The following is an 18,160-nucleotide window of genomic DNA, read 5'->3' on the forward strand; positions in this document are numbered from 1 at the left end:
GAACATAACTCTTTTCCTATGAAGACAAATTTTTTAACCTCAGTGGTGGAGAGAACTGCAAACCTGCATTAATGGTCTCACCAAAACAATACACGTACCTTCAGGGAAAATGAGAGTCAGAGGCATTGCTTTCTGCAATGAGTAACTGCATGAGTTACTCATCCCTTTTTGTAAGAGAGCAACACCCAAAACGCTGCCCAGCCAGCTGCTGGAGAGCTGTATATACAGCAGGACAGCCACAGAGGGTCTGGCCAGGGACCCCAGCCATGCAAGGGTCTGAGCCTGCCCCAGTCACGCTGTCTCTAGAGGTACTAGAAGGCAAGGTATGAAGGTTAATGTCTGCTGAGAGGCAGAGAGCACATGAACAGTGAAGATTTTATAAGGCAAAAAGGCTTTCTCTCACTCTGCCATGCCAGTGGTAACACGTGGGGACAGCTGTCGTGCATCCCAGGTCAGAGGTGTGTGGGTATTCCATTTTGAGGTGGGCAAGCAGGGCATGAGACCCATGGGTGCTTTAGGTAACAGCTTAAACTTCTGTAGCAATCCTTGTACCTTGTGATTACAAGTTACACAATTTTACAGGCTGTTCTTGACGTGTGGTTTGTAGCCAAACGAGTAGCAGTGTTTTAAGATGATCCCACCTTGCCAGCCATCCTGCTGCCCTGCTGGGGAGGCATCCATGCCCCCTCCACCCTAAGGTCTTGGCTGCAGCTGCTCATGGCTGTGAACAGCGACTGAGGAGCTGACACGTTTAATTGTCTCTCCTGCCTCGCCTTCTAATATCCATTAGCAGGGTGGGACTGCATCTCAAAGCAGTGCACCTAAACCTCCCCAATCCTTCTTGAAGGGATTGCCAGCGAGAACATGACTCAGGTTCATTACATTTTTTTCACATGCTGGTTTCCTTGCAGCTCTGTTGCCTGGTGGATACAGACAAAATCGCTGACTGCAAAAGAACAAGTGACGGGCAAGCACAGGGTGAGGGGCCTCTGACTCTGACACTGCACTGAGCTGACCATGTGCTCTTCCCAAAACATGGCAATATTCATTGGGCTGATCCAGTTTTGCTGGAGCCAACAGGTCATCCCAGAAACAAGCACTACTCAACTTCATCCAGTAATGGGACACCTGAAAAGGTCTTATTTCCCTTGTCTTGAATTATGAAGTATCTTTCCTCCTCACAGCTCTTCAAGCTACAGATTTTATGTTGTCAGGGCACTGAAGGCACCCACAGGCCTTCTTTTACTCCCCTTCCCCTAACCACCCTCTTTTGCTCCCCTTCACCCTTCCCCATCACCCAGCCAGGACACTGAGCACCCACATTTGGGCCAGGGCTGCAATGGAGCTTGAGGCTGGCACCACTGCAGCATCACTGGGGCAAGGGGTGGAAATGGAGCACAGGGAGGCTGCTCAGGGTCAGTGAATCCTTCAAATGTGCTCATGGCCCTGACGCATATCTTGCAGGTCTTGACAACATGAACACAATGATTTGAAAGTCATGGTGATGAAGAACCATGAGCCACCCAGATCCACATGGCTTGTTCTGTTTTTAAAGTAGCAAACTACTCATTCCTTATATTTCATAGTGTCTGTTAATTTCTGTGCCAAAAAGTAGTATTTCCTTAACTGCATCAATATGTTTTCCCTGATGCAAATCAAGAGCTTCACCACAAAGCTTTATTCAGGCAGCAAAGCCAAGCAAACTTCCATGTAGCTCTGTCTAAGAGGTGCTCAACTCCTGAGTGTCTACCAGGACTAATGAAATGCGCTATAGAAACTCTGAAGGGCTTATGTACAGGAAGAAATGGGAAAGAAAAGAGCAGTGAATTTATAAATCCTATCTAGTGGAATGGGTATAGATTTATGGATTGGTAAATTGAGTTAACCCAACCTGGAGACACCTGATATTTAGTTGCAAGTTTTCCTTTTACCTCTCAGTTTACGCTGAGGGGTGCTGAACAATAATCCTTTGTTCATGGTAAAAGTGGCCAATTCCTCCAGAGGAGAACTGATCCTGCCTAGCAGGGATCATATCAGCATTGCTCTGCTGCCCTACCAGGCCTGAGACTGCCACAGCCACCTTCCTTGGTGGGGTAAAACAAAGCCCTCAGCTGCTGAATCTGCTTTATGAGCTCTCCTGGAGACAACTGGATAGCTGGAGAAATTTTCCTTCAAAATTCCAGGTAGCCTAGAAGCATCTCTGACAAACGCCAGCCACGCTGGTTGTGCCTTTTTGGCTCTGCCTGTTTCTGATTCCTTCTTGTCTTCCACCCCAGCAGCAATGGCGCAGCACACCCAGATAAAGCTGTGGGAAAAGGCACAGAGGGAAGTGTGCTGGGAGTTGGAACTACTTGGAAAGGAGAGGGATGGAAATGCTATATTGATCCCTCAGATAAGGACATTTGGCACGCAGCTCAATGACGGTGAGGAAGAGCATTCCTCTTCCAGATTTTTACTCATCTCCAGCAGGCTGCAAGCCTTGTTTTGCCAGAGCTGTGAGGTACAAGCTACAGTCACTCAAATGATCCAAAGAGGGGTTGGGAGAAGGCAAATAAAAAGCTGAGCTGTCAATTAGAGACCTCTGAAAGAAAAATTTATATATAGCTGTAAGGATCTGTAGCACATCCTGATGCGGTGTAAGATGAGCTAAATTTGAACGTTACATGTTTTCATTATTTTGGGGTTTTGGTTTTCTTGGATAATACTCTGCTTCATGCAAGGTGTTAGATCACTTCTTACCACTGACTATAACTACATCACCCACCTACATCCTCCTTTCTACCATGAAAATTCCAGGGCACCGTATTTGACCCAAACTGCTGTGCCCAGGCCGCCATCAATCTGGGGGTGCTGCATCTGCAGTCTGTCCAAACACTCCCAGAGCTGCATGTGGGGAGTTGTGCTGCAATAATTTTGACAGTTTGGGGACAATTTGTTGGGCTGGCAGAGCCCCTCTGTGCCCTGCATCCCAGTAGGTACGTGGCTCCAGCTGCCACGTGCACGTGTGGAATGAAGGGCATGTTGGCAAAGCATCTTGCATGGCAGAGCCACCAGAGGGGCCTCGAGCCTTCCCAAAACACCTGGATTTCCTAGGTGCTTGTTGTGCAGCACTTCCCAGGCTGGGTACAACAATGTTAGTGCAGTCATGGGGAGCAGAGTGAGGTGCAGAGAAGATCCACGAAACAGCCCTGGCTGGAAGAGCTGCTTGAGGCCACTTTGTGCATGAGCCCTGCCAGTGGGGTCACCCCAGAGTGCATTTGGGGGGAAAACCCCACAGCTAACAAGTGGAATCCTGGGATGCATTAGGAAGAGCATTGCCAGCAGGCCAAGGAGGTGATCCTGCCCATCTACTCAGCCCTGCTGAGGCCACATTTGGGGTGCTGTGTCCAGTTCTGGACTCCTTGGCACACTGGGGACAGGGAGCTCCTGGAGCAGGTCCAGTGGAAGGCAACAAAGATGATGAAGGGACTGGAGCATCTATCTTGTGAGGAAAGGCTGGGGAAGGATGGAGCCAGGCTCTGCTTGGTGGTGCCAAGCAATTGGAAAAGAGGCAATGGGCAAAAACTGATGCAAAGGAAGCTCCACCTGAACATGAGGAAAAACTTCTTTACAGTGTGAGTGACCACACACTGGAACAGTTTGCCCGGAGAGGAGACTGTGGAGTCTCCTTTACTGGAGATATCGAGAACCATTTGGACACAATCCTGTGCCATGTGCTGTTTGAGCAGGGGGATCGGACCAGATGTCCCACTGTAGTCCGTTCCAACCGGACATGTTCTGCGGTTCTGCCTGCCCAGCACCGTCAGGCCCTCGGTTCGCCCGGAGCGCCCGGCGTCGAGCCAGCCCCGCGCGGCCGGGCCGCCGCTCCACGTGCGGAGCCGCCGCCCGCCCGCACTACACTCCCCAGAATGCCCCGCGAGACGGGGGCGGGACCGGGGTGGCGAGGGGGCGGGACCAGAGCCGCGAGACCGCGCCGCGATTGGGCGGCGTTCGCCCGCCCTCCGCGTCACGTGCGCTCGCGCCGCCCGCTCCCCGCCCCCCCACCCTTCTCCCAGTCACTCAGCAACGGCGCGCGCGCGCGGCAGCGGCCCCCCCTTCCCCCTCCCCGCCCGTTTCCCCCCCGCGCGCTCGTCACGGAGCGCGTCCCGCTTCCCTCCGCCCCTCGCGCGAGCCGCCGCCGGGAGCCGCCGGAGCCGCCTCGCAGGAGCCGCCGGGAGCCGCCATGGCCGAGAACGCCGCCGCCACCGGCCTGGAGAGCCACCGCATCAAGAGCTTCAAGAACAAGGGCCGCGACGCGGAGGTGCGTGTGGGGCCGGCGGGGCCCCGGCCGGGCCCGGCCTCCGCCGGCGGCCGCCAGAGGAGGGGCCGGGCCGGGCCGGGCTGGGCCGCGCTCGCGGCGGGAGGAGGCGGCGGGGGAACGCCTGAGGGGGGTTTTTTCTTCGCCGTCATGCGGGCGGGCGCGGCCGGCGGGGGGCGGAGGCGGCGGCGGGGGAAGGGTTGGCGCGGCCGGGCCGCCCGCGGGCCCCTCCGCCCGGCTCGCCGGGGCCCGGGCAGGGCCGGCGGGATGCGGCACCTTCTCCTCCCGCGGCGCTCCCCGCTCCCGGCCCGGCGGCCTCCCCGTCTCGCCGCCTTCCCCGTGCCCGGGGCTCGGATGGGGCCTCGGACAATGGTGCCGGCCGCCTTTGTGCCGCCCCCCGAGGCGGTGGCGGCCCTTCCGCCGGGGCTCGGGGCTGCCCTGCCCTCGGCCCGCCGTGCCGCTGCCGCTCTCGGGGGCCTGTGCTGGTGCCGGGGACCGCTCCCTCGCTCCGGTGAGCCTGGTTACGGCGTGCTGTGCTGGCCCGTTTTGTTCCTTGTGCTACCGTGTATCAACCCCTCTTTTCAATTTTTATATTTTATTTTCAAATGCTGGTAGGCACATCAGTAATGGCTTGCTGGGCGTCTGCGTCTAAATGGGGAAGGAGTGCGGTGCTCGGTAAGGCTGATGGGGTAATAGTTTACTCCCCCGAAATTGAGAGCTTCAGGGTTATTGGGAGCTTATTCCCTAGAGATGTTCCAGAGGTCTTCGAATCAGCGTGTCATTTTCGGACACATCTTCAGCTCTACTCGCAATTGAAAGAGGAAATCCCAAATCTCATGTTTAAGTTTCTGTAATAGGAAAGGAAGGGGGAGGGAGCTCTGAAATCAGGCTAGGATTGAAATCGGCTTAGGATTCGCTAGAGTGAAAACCTAAATATGTGTCAGATTACTTTGACTTCACCTGAGGGTGTTTTCCATGCTTCTGTCGATTTTATCACTTAACTTTTGTAATCGGTAGACTGGAATTTTAGTCTTCTGAAAGCACATTTTGTATTTTAGGAGAATTCACACTTCTGCTGCTATTGTTTGCGTGGAGCCAATTTTTTGCAGGTCAGGCTTAGCAGCAGCAGTGTCTTTAAGATGACATTCACAGTGTAAAGTAATCTTTAATTTTTATTTAAGTCTGCAACAGTGAATCTTTCTTACAGAAAATCTTGCTTGTAAAGAGTATGATAACTTCAACACTTATGGCTAACATTAGTAAATGTTAGAAAGTAACTAAAAATTGCCCATCCTTCTGTTTAGCAGTTGCTTCTCAGGGTGAGGAGGGGGCGTGGTGCATTTCTTTTTCCCCTTCTCATCCAGTGAGGCTCTCCCTGCTGCTCCTCATTCATTTTGTCCTTGTCTCATCTCTCCGTATTGGTTACCGGCTTTGTTGCTGCTTTCTCAGTCACTGGCCTGAATCCATCAGAGCTCTAAACAGGGAAAGGTTAGGTATGTTCGTGCCTGGTGTGAACTGATCTGTCATCCACGCTTGCTTATATTATAGCATGCCCAAGACTGGGGGAATTGAATGTCTGCCTCCGTGGGGAGGAAGGAGGGGATGGACTGCCTTCTGCCAGACCAGCTAAGGTGGCTTAGCTCTCATTTCCCCCTGAAGGGGAGCAATTATTTTGGAGTAGTGTATTTGCTCTTTTGGAGAAGTATATCCCTAGGGTTGGCTTCCAGTGTGCTGAGTGATTCCCTTTCTGTGGCTGAGCCGAGGAGTGGTGCAGAGCTCCAGTAATGCAGTTAAAGCTGTCGTATCTGCTTTTGAAAAGGGTTCAAATCTAGGTAACATATTTCTTTTGCACTAACAAATAGATAAAATGCAGAGGTATTTTAAAGTCATATACCCATGGAGAGATGCTAAAATGAAATATAGGTTCATTTAAAGGACTTCTAAAGATTGGAAATGTTTCAGTGTCTTTCCAAACAGCTTAATTTGTATTAAATATCTTAGATTTTCTACTAACCCTCCTTTTTGACTCTTTTCTGATCCGGGTATTTAAAAGTTCATGTCAGAAATACCCTTCTGGAGTAAACTTTATCTAACTTAAGCCTCTAAAAGTAAAACAATGTTGATTAAGTTTAGAGTGGAGAATGAATGAGCACAGCAGAGCTATATAATTGCCATTAGTTACTGTGCCTGTCTTGAGGAGCTGGTACACAGACTGACCTGCTGATTGCACAGATTGTCTCTGTGTAGTGAAAGTTATTGGCTCTTCACAAAGTGTTTGTTTTCTAAATCAAATAAACCTAATTCCCAACTGTCAGCCATTAAATACACTTGGTTTGCTCCCTGTACTGCAGTAAAGGGTTTGACATAGAGAACCTGCCTCCAATTTTCTGTGCTCAGCTTTTGAAATCAGGAGGCATCAGTGCTTTCATTGGCATTGATTGACACCGCCTCATTTTGTCAAACTCCACCAAAGAGAAATGAAGTATTTGGAATGATGGCATAATAAATCATGGTCTGATCTCTAGATTATATCCTCTGGATAACTTAAAATATTCAAAGCTGTACAGTCTCAGCATCAGTTTGAAAACAGTGGCACTTGAGTCACCTTCTGCCTGGAAGCAGTCATTGCCTTTGAACACAGCAGGCTTGAACACATTCTTTAATAATCTTCCTTTGACTGCTATTAAATACTTGAGAGTTACTATTGATCCCCTCTGGGTACAGACTCTTCTGGCAGACCAAAATACTTACTCCTTTAATTTGTACTTAACTCATATTTTATTGCTGGGTTTGCTGGGACATATAATTGTCTTTGCTTTTTCTTAATGCAACTTTAAGGGAAACAAAAGATAAATAAGTACTTTTGGATTTTGCTCTGCACCCCATGCAGCTTCTCATTGTGAATTTCTAAGAGCAGAGGAACAGATGTGTTGAGCAGAAATCAAAGGTTCTGAATCTTTGACCTGTACAGGTTCATTCTCCTTCTTCTAGTTTCAAGTTTGGGTGGAAGTTCCATACCTTTTTGTTGTCTTCCTTGTTTAGGGAGGTAAAGTTGCTGATACTGCACTGGAATTTTGATTTTGAGGTATTAATATTAAAAAAAAATATTTAGCCCTCAGAAAGGATAATAGCAGTATCAAATGCCACAATTTAAGTGTTCTTCACTTAGTAGGAGTTTCTGTTCTTTCTTTAATTAGTGAGATTTTTCTATTTTTATAGGTACTGGCCTGTGATTAGCAGCAGACAAAGTTCACCTCAGCACGCAGAGCTGATCAGTGAGGAGCCAAGACTCTCATGGCTGCAGCTGCCAGTTCTCTCCTCACTGAATTCTGTGTTCTCCTGAGATGTGAAAGAGGTTTTTGAATTGTTACACATAAAATGAGAAGACTTTCCTGTGTTGATTATGGACATGAGTCTTAAGTCTCCGTGATGTTTTTTTCCCTAAATATCCAGCACTAATTATTCCAGTACAGTTGAGGCTTCACAGGACAAAATTAAACAGTTGCAATCACTTAATTTGTGACACTCATTGTAACTGTGTTTATTTGTTTATATTGATATCTAAGCTAGCCTAGCTTTTAGAAAACCTAATTTGAACCTTCTGATTTTTGCAGTTCTTCATTCTTTGCTTCATTCTTTGCTTAGTAACATCCTTCCTAGCATTATTTACTCCTTCAATGTTTTGCATTAGAACTGTTGCTTATTCTTTATTACAGCAGCAGGCACCCATTTGTTGACTCACAGTTCTGATGTTTAAGGTGGTGGATCAAACAATCAGCCCATTTCTTTCTGTCAGGATTAGTCAGCATCCCTGACTAAAACTGAGAAACAGTCTTGGTGAGCAGAGGTGTTATAATTTGTAGGGCTGTCTGCATGATTTGCTGGTGTTTTTTCTGTGTGATATAATGAGATTGTGTGGTCATGAAATTAGCAAAGTGCATACTAAATTGAAAACTCTAAATGCTCTCATTTAAAAGAAAGCCAAGGAGTGAAAGAAACCCAAAACCTAGAAGGGAGTTATTGTCTTATAAACTGAATAACTTTATGTTAAAACACTTCAATGACTGGGATTAAAATTTCCTTTTTGTGTACTCGTCATACCTCTAGTCGTAAGAAGACAAGTCCTAGATCTTCTGTTGGTTAGGCTGTAGGGTTATCCTTCTGAGATTTGCTGAGGGCCATTTACCAAAAGGAAATGTAGCCACTGTGTCATCTTTCACCTGCTCCTGCTCTATTTGATTCTTAGTTTCTGAAGTGCTAGTCACTGATGTATTTTTCCCAGTTACAGGCAGTTGTGTGATCTTTAAGTCTGTATCACCTTTGGGATCAGGAACTTTGAAGGATACATTTTTATTCGGTACCTTCAGCATTCTCACCCCAAATGAAGCAGAGGAAGCAAGTGGCCTTAGCCCAGATCTCCATCATCAGCTCTGGCAGATTCAGTGTATTTACTGTTCCCGCATTGCTAACAGTGAGGATCTAGTTTTTGAGGATGCTTGAATTCAGCCCCATTTTTCTATCATGCTGCCATCAATTTTTTGTGAGCCCAGGAATGTTGTTCTGGGGAGGCCAAATCAGTGCAGTCTCTGGGCATCAGGGAAAGGTACAGCCTGGCTTAAAGCCCTGCTCCTGTCAGGTGTCAAAGGCTTTTTGCAGTGGAGGCTCCGTACCTGCACAGTGCTAGGAATAGTGCACATGCTGCTGCCAGCTCGCTTCTCAGTGCTGTTCTGTGCACTAAGGAGAGTTTTCGCGGGCTCCCCGTATTCCCCTCCAAGGCTTCATGACACAAGCAAGTGTTGTAGCAGTTGTAGAAGTCCTCTTACTCCCAGCTACTTTGTACCAATGCAGTTTCTTTCAAAATTTCACAGTACGGATTGGTCAGCTCTCTGCATTTCATTTGGACACAGGGAAGGACACCAGAAGGGAGTAGGGATTTAACAGCTGGCTGAGGTGGGTTTAAGGTACTGTGGGCCTGCTGTAAGGTTCACTGGCTTGTTGAGTCTCAGTAGGTAAAGTGAAAACAGGTGTCAGGTAACTTCCTGTTGGGAACTAGATGTAATACAGGATCCAGTACTCTCATGCAGAGTTTTTTAACTCCAGCTGCTTCTTTATTACCCTTTAAACCCAATATATATACTCCTGGGAGAGCAAAAGTGTACATGTTTGTACCTTGGAAAGAATTACATGGGTAGGAAGTAAGGTACAGATGTGGGAAGCCTCTTTGGTTGCTATTGCTGCAGAATTTTCCAAGCTTTAGTCTGCAAGTAAATAGTTCAACACTGTGAAATGTTCGTGACTCTTGGCAGAAAGCAAACACCTGATAAGTCCATTTAGATGTACTGTGTAATGTTTTCTATGAGGTTCAAAATCAGTTGAATCCATTGCATTTTAAAAGATTTAAATACACACATACATTAGGAAATTGTTGTTTATTTCCAAAATACCTGTGGAGAATGCTATTTGGAGATGGTGTCTTGTGATGAACATAATCTTCATAAGCTGATTGGGATCTGTGCTTGCTGTATTGAGGCCCAATTATTGCTGTTTGCTGTTGTGATACACCCAGCCTCTGGTAATCTTCCTGTAATTACAGAATTTGTTTTTCTTCATTCTTGTGTATTTCTAACACTATAGCAGTGCCACTGGTATCTCCAGAGCTTCTTTTATGAAAGGATTGATTTTTAATTTGTAGAATATTGAAGTCTGGTTACAGCTGGTAGCAGAGTAACAGTCAGACTAGTTTTCAAGGGCTCTTTAACTATTTTTTACGTAAGTTCTTTGAGGTCTTTGTGATTGTACTGTTCCAGCACATATCCAAGCAGGATGTTTTGTCCTTTAAAACGGCGTTATGTGAAAAGACAGCAATTAGGAAGATAGAGCAGCTACAAGTAACTGAGCAGATTTGTATTTGTTGTGGGATTAGAAGTGGAATGAGGCATCTCATTTATAACAGGCTAGAGGAGGCAATGAACTAGTAGATAACGGGTTGGTCATCAAGTAGTAAAGACAAATTATCAACTGACCTGATTTGAAAAAGAAATCCAAAACCTGTATCTTTTCCAGTAATAGAGTCTGTCAGTTGTTTCCAAAATACCTGCTGTAGGAAACTGCTACTGAATTGATGTTCCTGCTTACTAATATAGTAGCAGAAACTGAGCTTTGTATTCCATTTCACAGAATTTGATGTAGGTAGTCAAAAGCACTGGTATCTTCCAAAAAGTTATTCCTGCATCAGAAGAACTGTCTGTGCCTTGGAGTGAATGAGTTGCAAAGCTCTTCATGTTTCTTTAATTTTCTGCTCCCTTAGCTTCCTGAGCCAGCCCTTCACATCTGGAGAAGACCAGTGGTGGCTCAAAGAGGTCAGTGTGAAAGGGAGAAGGTATATCTTGTCTAGTGGTGTTTAACTGTTGGATTGTTATCCCTTCACAATCTGATTAACACCATTAAATCTGCTGGGGAGGCTCCTTGGCTCACCTGACACTTGTCTCCCTTCTCAGGCTAAGCAAATGTTGCAGTCAGCTTTGAACTTGATTTTGTGTGTATTTAAAAAGTACAGCAAGTACAAAGTAGGAATATATAATGTACTAGTTTCTGCAGAACAGGAGACAAATTTGTATCTTCTTCATTCAAACACCTGTTACTGAATTACTCATTTCCCTCATCCTCTGTCACGTCTCATCAGCTGAGGACCTCTTCTTGAGCATTTTTAACCTTTGTTATTGTCAGATTCAGTAACAGGTGGACTTTGGAGGTGGTGATAGAGTAAGTGATTCTCAAAATCTGCTTGGGAAAACAGCTTCCTTTCAAGTCTTGTAAGCCTTGATGGAGAAGTGTTTTATTGAGTGTTCCAGCCCCAGTGCAGACTTGCTGGTGTGGAACACGGAGCTCATCTGTGTGAGGAGAAGGTGGTCAGTCACCTAGGGTGCTAGTGTGGTATGTGCCCAGGCTTTCAGAGGTGCAGTAGGGGATTCCTGACCAGGTACCATGTCAGATTTCAGGTTTGCAGCTCCTGGAGTGCCAGTCCTTGCCTTTTCTTAGTCAGCTACAGTGTAAGTCAGAAGGTTGATGAAATTCTGCAGAGAGTTGTTGTGTCCTTCTTAGGTAACTGAAGTCACCACTCACCAGCAGATACTCTTTGCATGCAGATTTTTAGCATCAGGGCCTCTCACTTCTCATGCACATGTAATGTTAGGTACAAAGTCAGTGGTAGTGATTTCTCTGCACTAAAAATCTGACTTTCAGCCAGATACAGGAGGCTTTCCACATCAGGAGAGGGTCCTGAAATGAGAACCCTGCTGCAATTCATCAGGATCCTGTTAACCACTGTTTGCCAGGTGTGCAAGAAGAATCTGTAGTGTTCGTAGCACTGATCAAACAGCACTGAGGAGCAGCCTTCCAGACAAGAAGAGGCATTAAAGGAGCGCTGACATGTGCAATCAATGTGACAGCATCTTTTCTTTTAGTGGAAGGATGTGTAAACTGGAATTTTAAGAAACTGAAGGAATCCTCAAGGAGAGCAGTATGATACCCAAAATGTTCAAGTAATGTAAGCACACGGATTCCCTGTTTCTGTCACATTAAAAAGTGAGGTAGAAGCATCTAGAATTTAGGATACTGAAATGATTAAATCAAAAGGGCAGCTGACAAGGTTCGTAAGACTGTGAGATGTTGCTAGAGTGTATTTTCTAGTTCCTAATGCTCCATCTTCTTCCTCCGTTGTCAGCTGGGTTTGTTGTTTTCTCTTGCATTTGAGCAGAATGATCTCTTCATAGATTTAATTAGGCAGCTAGCACATGTTTAATCTTTTTTTTTGCCTTTTGATTATATCTTTCAAAAAAACAGCAAAGAAAATCTGATTTCATTTGGGCCATGTAATAGTATACCAAAAACGTCTGCTGTGGTTGAATATAGCCTAGCTCTCTAGGGACTTGATTTATTGGTTTTTTTTCATGGCACCCTGTGAATGTATGCAAATTGCAATTATTTTCTCATTTTATAGATGGAATAACAAAATTTTTTTCCCCAGTTCACAGGGAAGTGTTTATAAATCTATAATGGATTCATAGAATGATCGTCCCAGGTACTTTGGTATTACAGTTGAAGACTGTTTACGTATTTGAAAAGGGAGTGTCTTTATTCAAACACAGATTGCACAAGAAGGTATCTGGCTGTATTTAGCCTTGTATGTTTTCTTTATTTTTCTTCTTGCTAAGGGAAACTAGTATAAATATTTGGCACGCTTAAGAATCTCTGGTCTTCTAGTGTTTGCCCCAGAAATCTGTGAAGCCTTTCTGACCAAACACTTAATTTTGTAATGAATTTCTTAAAAGTGGTTATCTGCAATTTCTACAATCTACAATATAAGTTTTTCCATTTGAAAGTATTTAAATCTTTATGTTGATCTGAAGATCATAATTTTAGTCAGTTGTTTGCACCTGGTTACCATGAAAGATCCTAATTTGCCTTTGCTGCTTTGATGTCCTGTACACCAGTGAATATGGTATTTTGTCTATGAAATATGGCATTAGGTGGTAGGTTTGATTTCTGGTAACATCTGTTAGTAAAAATTGAAAGTGTACCTGAGTTGGTCTTCTAGACTCTTCTTCAGACTCTTCTAGTCTTCTGGACTGTGGAATGGGAAAGGGCTTCCTTGTCTTTTGTGGATGCAGTCAGGTTTTTCTGCCTGACTAGACAGGTCTGCTGCTTTCCCTGCTCGAAAGGGATGGGAGGGATGCTTGCTTAGAAACTTAGGAGAGGATAGAAGAGGTGTCATGTCTTAGGCAAGACCAAGGAGTGGTGTAGGCATTTAATTTGCTCTCCCTCAAGGTGGGGTTAAGCTTCTCTTTCCAAGAAACTCTAAAGCTTTTACTATCCTGCTCATGCAATTTAGTGAAATAACTAATTGCCTTTTTAGAAGCTTGTGTACTGGCAAAAGCAGATTCCTGTAACATAAAAGTACTGAATCTCAAATCCTTGTATTTGCTTGTACCTATTTAATGTGTCAAGAAGCCTTAATCTTTTAACTTTTAAAAGAAATATGAATAGGAATCACTTATAATTGGACTATCTTGGTTTCCACTCTTCTTGGTGTTTATTTGGTGTGTACAGTATTCAAATAAGGCAGAGCTGGCATCTTTGTGAAATTCAGTATGCCCTTCTCTGTCCAAAAGAGATGAGAGGAGAAGAAAAACAGGTGTCCATCAGTTTCTTTTGGCTGCAGCATAAATGACCAAACACTGCAGTTAAGTTTTTCTAGGTAGACCTTGTGTCAAAATGGAGATGGCAAGTGACAGCATTGCCACTACTTTTTGTGACATTCTGTGGAGAGGTTCCTTGCTCACTTAGGACCACCAGTCAAAAGTAGTACTTGGAATTAGTTGGTCATCCTTGCTGCCTATCTGTTGGTTTGTGCAGACCAGCTGTTGCACATTGGTGACTTTATCTGGGGATGCTGTTGAATTACCTGGAAACTTGATTTTGCCTTCAGGTAGAGCCCAAATGGGTGCGTTCTGGTCTTTGGTAAAAGTGTGATTAACAGTGTTAAGATTTACATCTGAATGGAAGTCCTGTAAAACTTTTGACAGGATATAATGTCCTTGATTCACACAACAGTAGTAACTGGAAATGGACTAGATTTTGTATTCCTTCCTTGAGTTGTGATGTTGAATAGAGAATTCCAGCTCTTTTATTCTTTATCAAACCAGGAGATAACATGTTCACCGTATTCCAGTATTGGTGCAATTTGTGTTGAATGCAGCCAACTTGTTTCTAGTCCAGTCTCCTGAGGGTTGTTTGATAGTTTGTACTTGTTAAGTGGATAATTGGTTTATGGGAATGAAAACAGGAGTGCTCACTTCTCGCTTCTTTGCTGGTAGTAGCTCAGTGTGGAGGTTGAACAGTTGCAGAGAGGATATCAGGACCTTGAAAAATATCCTTACGAAAGAGCTGGTAATAAATAAACATAGCAATTGCTTTTCTGCTAAGATCTTTTGGAGCAGTAGAAGCAGACAATGTGGATGGGCAGCTCTGTCTGCTTCCACAGGGCTTTCAGGTGGGTCAGCATCATGAGCAATAATAATTGGAGGTTTGTGGCTTTCAGTATTGGCATGAGAATCTGCCTTCAGTGAGGCATTACCCTCCACTAAGTAAAAGAGCTATGGTAGATCTCTCATTCATCCAGTTTGCTGAGGCTAGCCGTGTTCAGATACCTGAATTATCTTGCCACAGACTAGTTAACAGAAGGCAGCTGGGCTTAATTTCAGGGGCCCCAAATTGGGGATTTTAAAAAAAAGTGTGGCATCTCCAGCTGCAAAAGAACTAGTTTGCTTTTAGTGGCCTTTATTAACCCTGAGGAATATAGGTCCCAGACAAATCATGGCATAAGATAAGTAAGATAAGACAAGTAGCATAAACACTGCACTCTGCTCTTTATGTACCTAGTACTGTGTTAAATGCTACAAGCCAAAAGGAAGATTTAAAATATTATGGTCCTGCAGCACACAGGGAATCTCAATTAAGTTTTTAATACCTTCTGCAAAATAATAGAATGTTTACCTAAAAGAAGAGCAAATACCTTTTAGGTCAAATAGTAATCAAACGAAATAAAACTGTCTTGGAGTATCAGATCAAGGTACAGACACATTTTAAGTTTGTTTGGCTGCTTTGTACTGTGGAATCCATGCCCCCTGCCTGCATTTTTAACTGGGTCAGCATAATTTAATGTGGAGCTATGATAACAAAGCCAGAAGTGAAGTTGTTCTAACTCTGTAGTCTATACAACTGGGAAAAATTCCCTTTTTTTTTTTTTTTTTTTTTTTTTTTTTTCTTAGAAGGACAATTTGGAACTTTATATAGGAGCACTTGGTAATTAGGTAAGTTTCAAAATTAGGCTTGGGGAGGAAGTCTGCCTGGAACATACACTGGTTAGGGGAGAAAAGATGGGTAATAATCCATGATGCTGGTGAGTTAGGGAATAAACCTAGCTAGAAGGGTTAATTTGGACTAAACATTTGGTTTACTTGGCGTGAGTGTCAAATCTTTTTGTGTGTCCAAAAGAACGAGATGGGATTGGTGTACAGAACATCATTGTTTTTAATTCCTCCAATTGTGATTAAGTAGTTGCATTCAGATTGTCATGATGCTATCCCAGAATTCTTCTCTCCTGTATTGTGAGATACTTGCAATTCTTGCAGTAAGGGATATATATACACTTTGAAGGTGTGAACAGGTAGAACAGCAGTGTCACCTCCTGTAAGTGTTCTTAGTCTTTGTTTTTATCTGAAGCCAGCTGTTCTCAGAACAAGTAGAATATCATCAGTTTAAGCCTCAACTTCGCATGTACGAATTTACAAATTATGTCTGTGCAAATTGAGAATATTTAGCTTCTGATGTTAACCAAAGATAGGCAGCTGTCAGTCTTGATCATCTCATCCATTGTATGCAAACAAGCATTTTGATGGGCTATTTTCCTGCCCCAAATCAGCCTGGCTCCTGAGGCTTTTGCATTTTCACGTGCATTGCAGTATTTTGTACTTTTGAAGAGGTGTCAGGGAAGGAATAGGGAAAAAAGGCCAATAAAGCAATTTCTGGGGAAGATGGGTGTTTACTTCATCTATACAAACATCACCTTTTATTGTCTTGCACACACACCTATGTTGTGAAATATAAAAATTGTACTCAGGGATGTGCTCACATGCAAGAGGGAAGGCATTAGTTACATCCAGTCCAGCTGTTGGAACTGGGCCAGATTTGTCTTTCAGTTAGGGAGGTGGAAGTAGTCTAGAACTGACTTGCAAATGCTAAGCTGGTTGGGCTCACTGTATGTTTTATCAAGCTGCTTTACTAACACAGCTATGTGTTCAGGGTAGCTCTTTCCTCTAAGCATGTAACTTCTGATTTTCTGAGACCTGTTTCTGTAATGTTGAGAGACAAAAGCAGAAATAAAGAATTTAATGATGTTTGTAGATTGAGAGAAATTGGAATTGGTCAATGAATTTGTTGTCTCAATTTAATAGCTGAATTTTCAAAAGAATTAAATGCACATCTTAATAAAGTTCCCGGAAACATAACTTGTGTGTCCAGAGGATAGCCAAAGCTGACACTGAGGTGTGGTGTTCATCTTGATGCCTTGCGAGGCTGCCCAAAACAGAGGCTAGACAGTGTTAAAGGAATAAAGTAGGAATTTATTAAAAGGCCCTCAAAGGATCAACCTTGGGCAGTGCTAGAGCCTGGCTGTGGCTCCACCCAAGGTGGACACCGAGCCACAAATTTTCACACTTTTATAAGTTTTGGTCCATTTACATATTGGGGTTAATTGTCCAGTTACAGCTTCAGGTTATGCAGTCCCATCCTCCCAGACTGCTCTCCTCAGTTCTCTGTTGTTTACACTTTTTGGGCCTGAAGCTACAACGGTGTCCTTGCTTCTCAGGCTGGATAAGGATTGTTTTGTCTAACTAAACTGTGAAGAGAACTTGCTAACACTTCATATGAAGTTCAGAGTTATGTACTACTGCAGTACAGAACATGAAAAATATGAAAGCTGAAACTTAAGGCATGAGTCTTGTCAAGAGGGTGCTGGCTTTCCCTCTGCCATGGGCTAGCCTGGAGGCTGGCCCACAGGAGAGTGGGGGTAGGCAGCTAGCTGGCAGTATTGACGTGCTGCCTGGGTAAAAACATCTGCTTCCTCCCTCTTAATTTCTGATGGCTTGTGGACGTGCTTGCTGAAGTTGTAATGGAAGTGGTCTAAATGTGTTGATTAAAAGTTGACCCTGTTGAGGTATCCCACTTAATTCCCACTTAATGAGGTGGATGCTCAGGATGAGCACCAACTGAGCTCCCTATGCTGTTGTTACAATGGTAGATAGATTTTTAGTTGTAGATGCTGGTTATGCTTTAATCTTCCTTCTGACACAATTGGTGTAGCTAAAAGTAGTTAAAATTATTAGAATTCATACCACTTACTGTTGCAGCATTTGATTATCTTTTTCTGTGCAGAAAATCTACATTATTAAGCACTCGGTACATGAAAGTTAATTTTTAATTTCGTTTAAGGATTCTATATCCCAGTGTACAGCTAGTCAGGAGGTCAGGTCATTACATTTCATTTTGTATCACCCACTTATTTAAATAGTTTTGGTTTGCTGATTTCTGCTGTAACTGGGGATGAAGTAATCTTACCAAGTGTCCAGAATTCTGTGACTCCAGAAGTGATGTACTTAAGGGACTTCAAAATGTTTATAGTCATTTAAGATTGATTTTTAGATATGAAGTAGAAACTTAAAATTAACCGAAACCCTAAGACTAGTTTTCGTGTTTAATTGTGGATGAGATTTAGCTGCTTAAAGTAGTAACATTGTTTTAAAACATTGTGTCATAAATGGATGCTTTGTCTGCTCTGTCTGCTTTGTCTGAGGTGTGATTTTTATCCTTTTGGATTAGCTTGATTTTTTTTCCCCTGCAACCTTGTATAACTATAGTAAGGTTTGGGTTTTTGTCCCATTTCCTCCCCTGCCCCAGTACACCACTTTATGTATTTGCTACACAGGAGTTGGAAAAATGTTATCTTGTTCTCATGTACAAGTACAGGTGATTGGTTTTGGGGTTCCTTGAAATTTATTTTCTTTTTTAGTCTACAGAGGCTATATGGGTTGCCTTTTCAAGTAGTTTAATGTATTTTTATTATAACTGCATAACTGTTTTGCAGTTAAATAGTTTTTATGTTCGAAAAGGCTCGAAAAGCTTGTTGGACTTACCTCCATAGAATCTCAATGTTATTCAACACTTGAAAGTAGTCCTTTTTTTCCAGAAAGGTCTGCATGGCTCATGGTAAGGCACCAAGTGGCAGTGTGACAGGAGTGGTATTGG

General features: G+C 44.0%; 1 protein-coding gene across 1 annotated transcript in view; it reads left to right on the plus strand.

The window, feature by feature from the left end:
* The first annotated feature begins 4,172 nt into the window (after positions 1-4,172).
* Positions 4,173-18,160, plus strand: part of KPNA3 (karyopherin subunit alpha 3) — a 47,726-nt gene continuing 33,738 nt past the window's right edge. Inside the window, exon 1 of the mRNA XM_063149277.1 lies at positions 4,173-4,300. Coding sequence (XP_063005347.1) covers positions 4,223-4,300 — 78 coding nt within the window. The 5' untranslated portion in view covers positions 4,173-4,222. The remainder of the gene's footprint in view (positions 4,301-18,160) is intronic.

Source organism: Melospiza melodia, chromosome 2, assembly GCF_035770615.1.
Source record: "Melospiza melodia melodia isolate bMelMel2 chromosome 2, bMelMel2.pri, whole genome shotgun sequence".
Lineage (NCBI taxonomy): Eukaryota > Metazoa > Chordata > Aves > Passeriformes > Passerellidae > Melospiza > Melospiza melodia.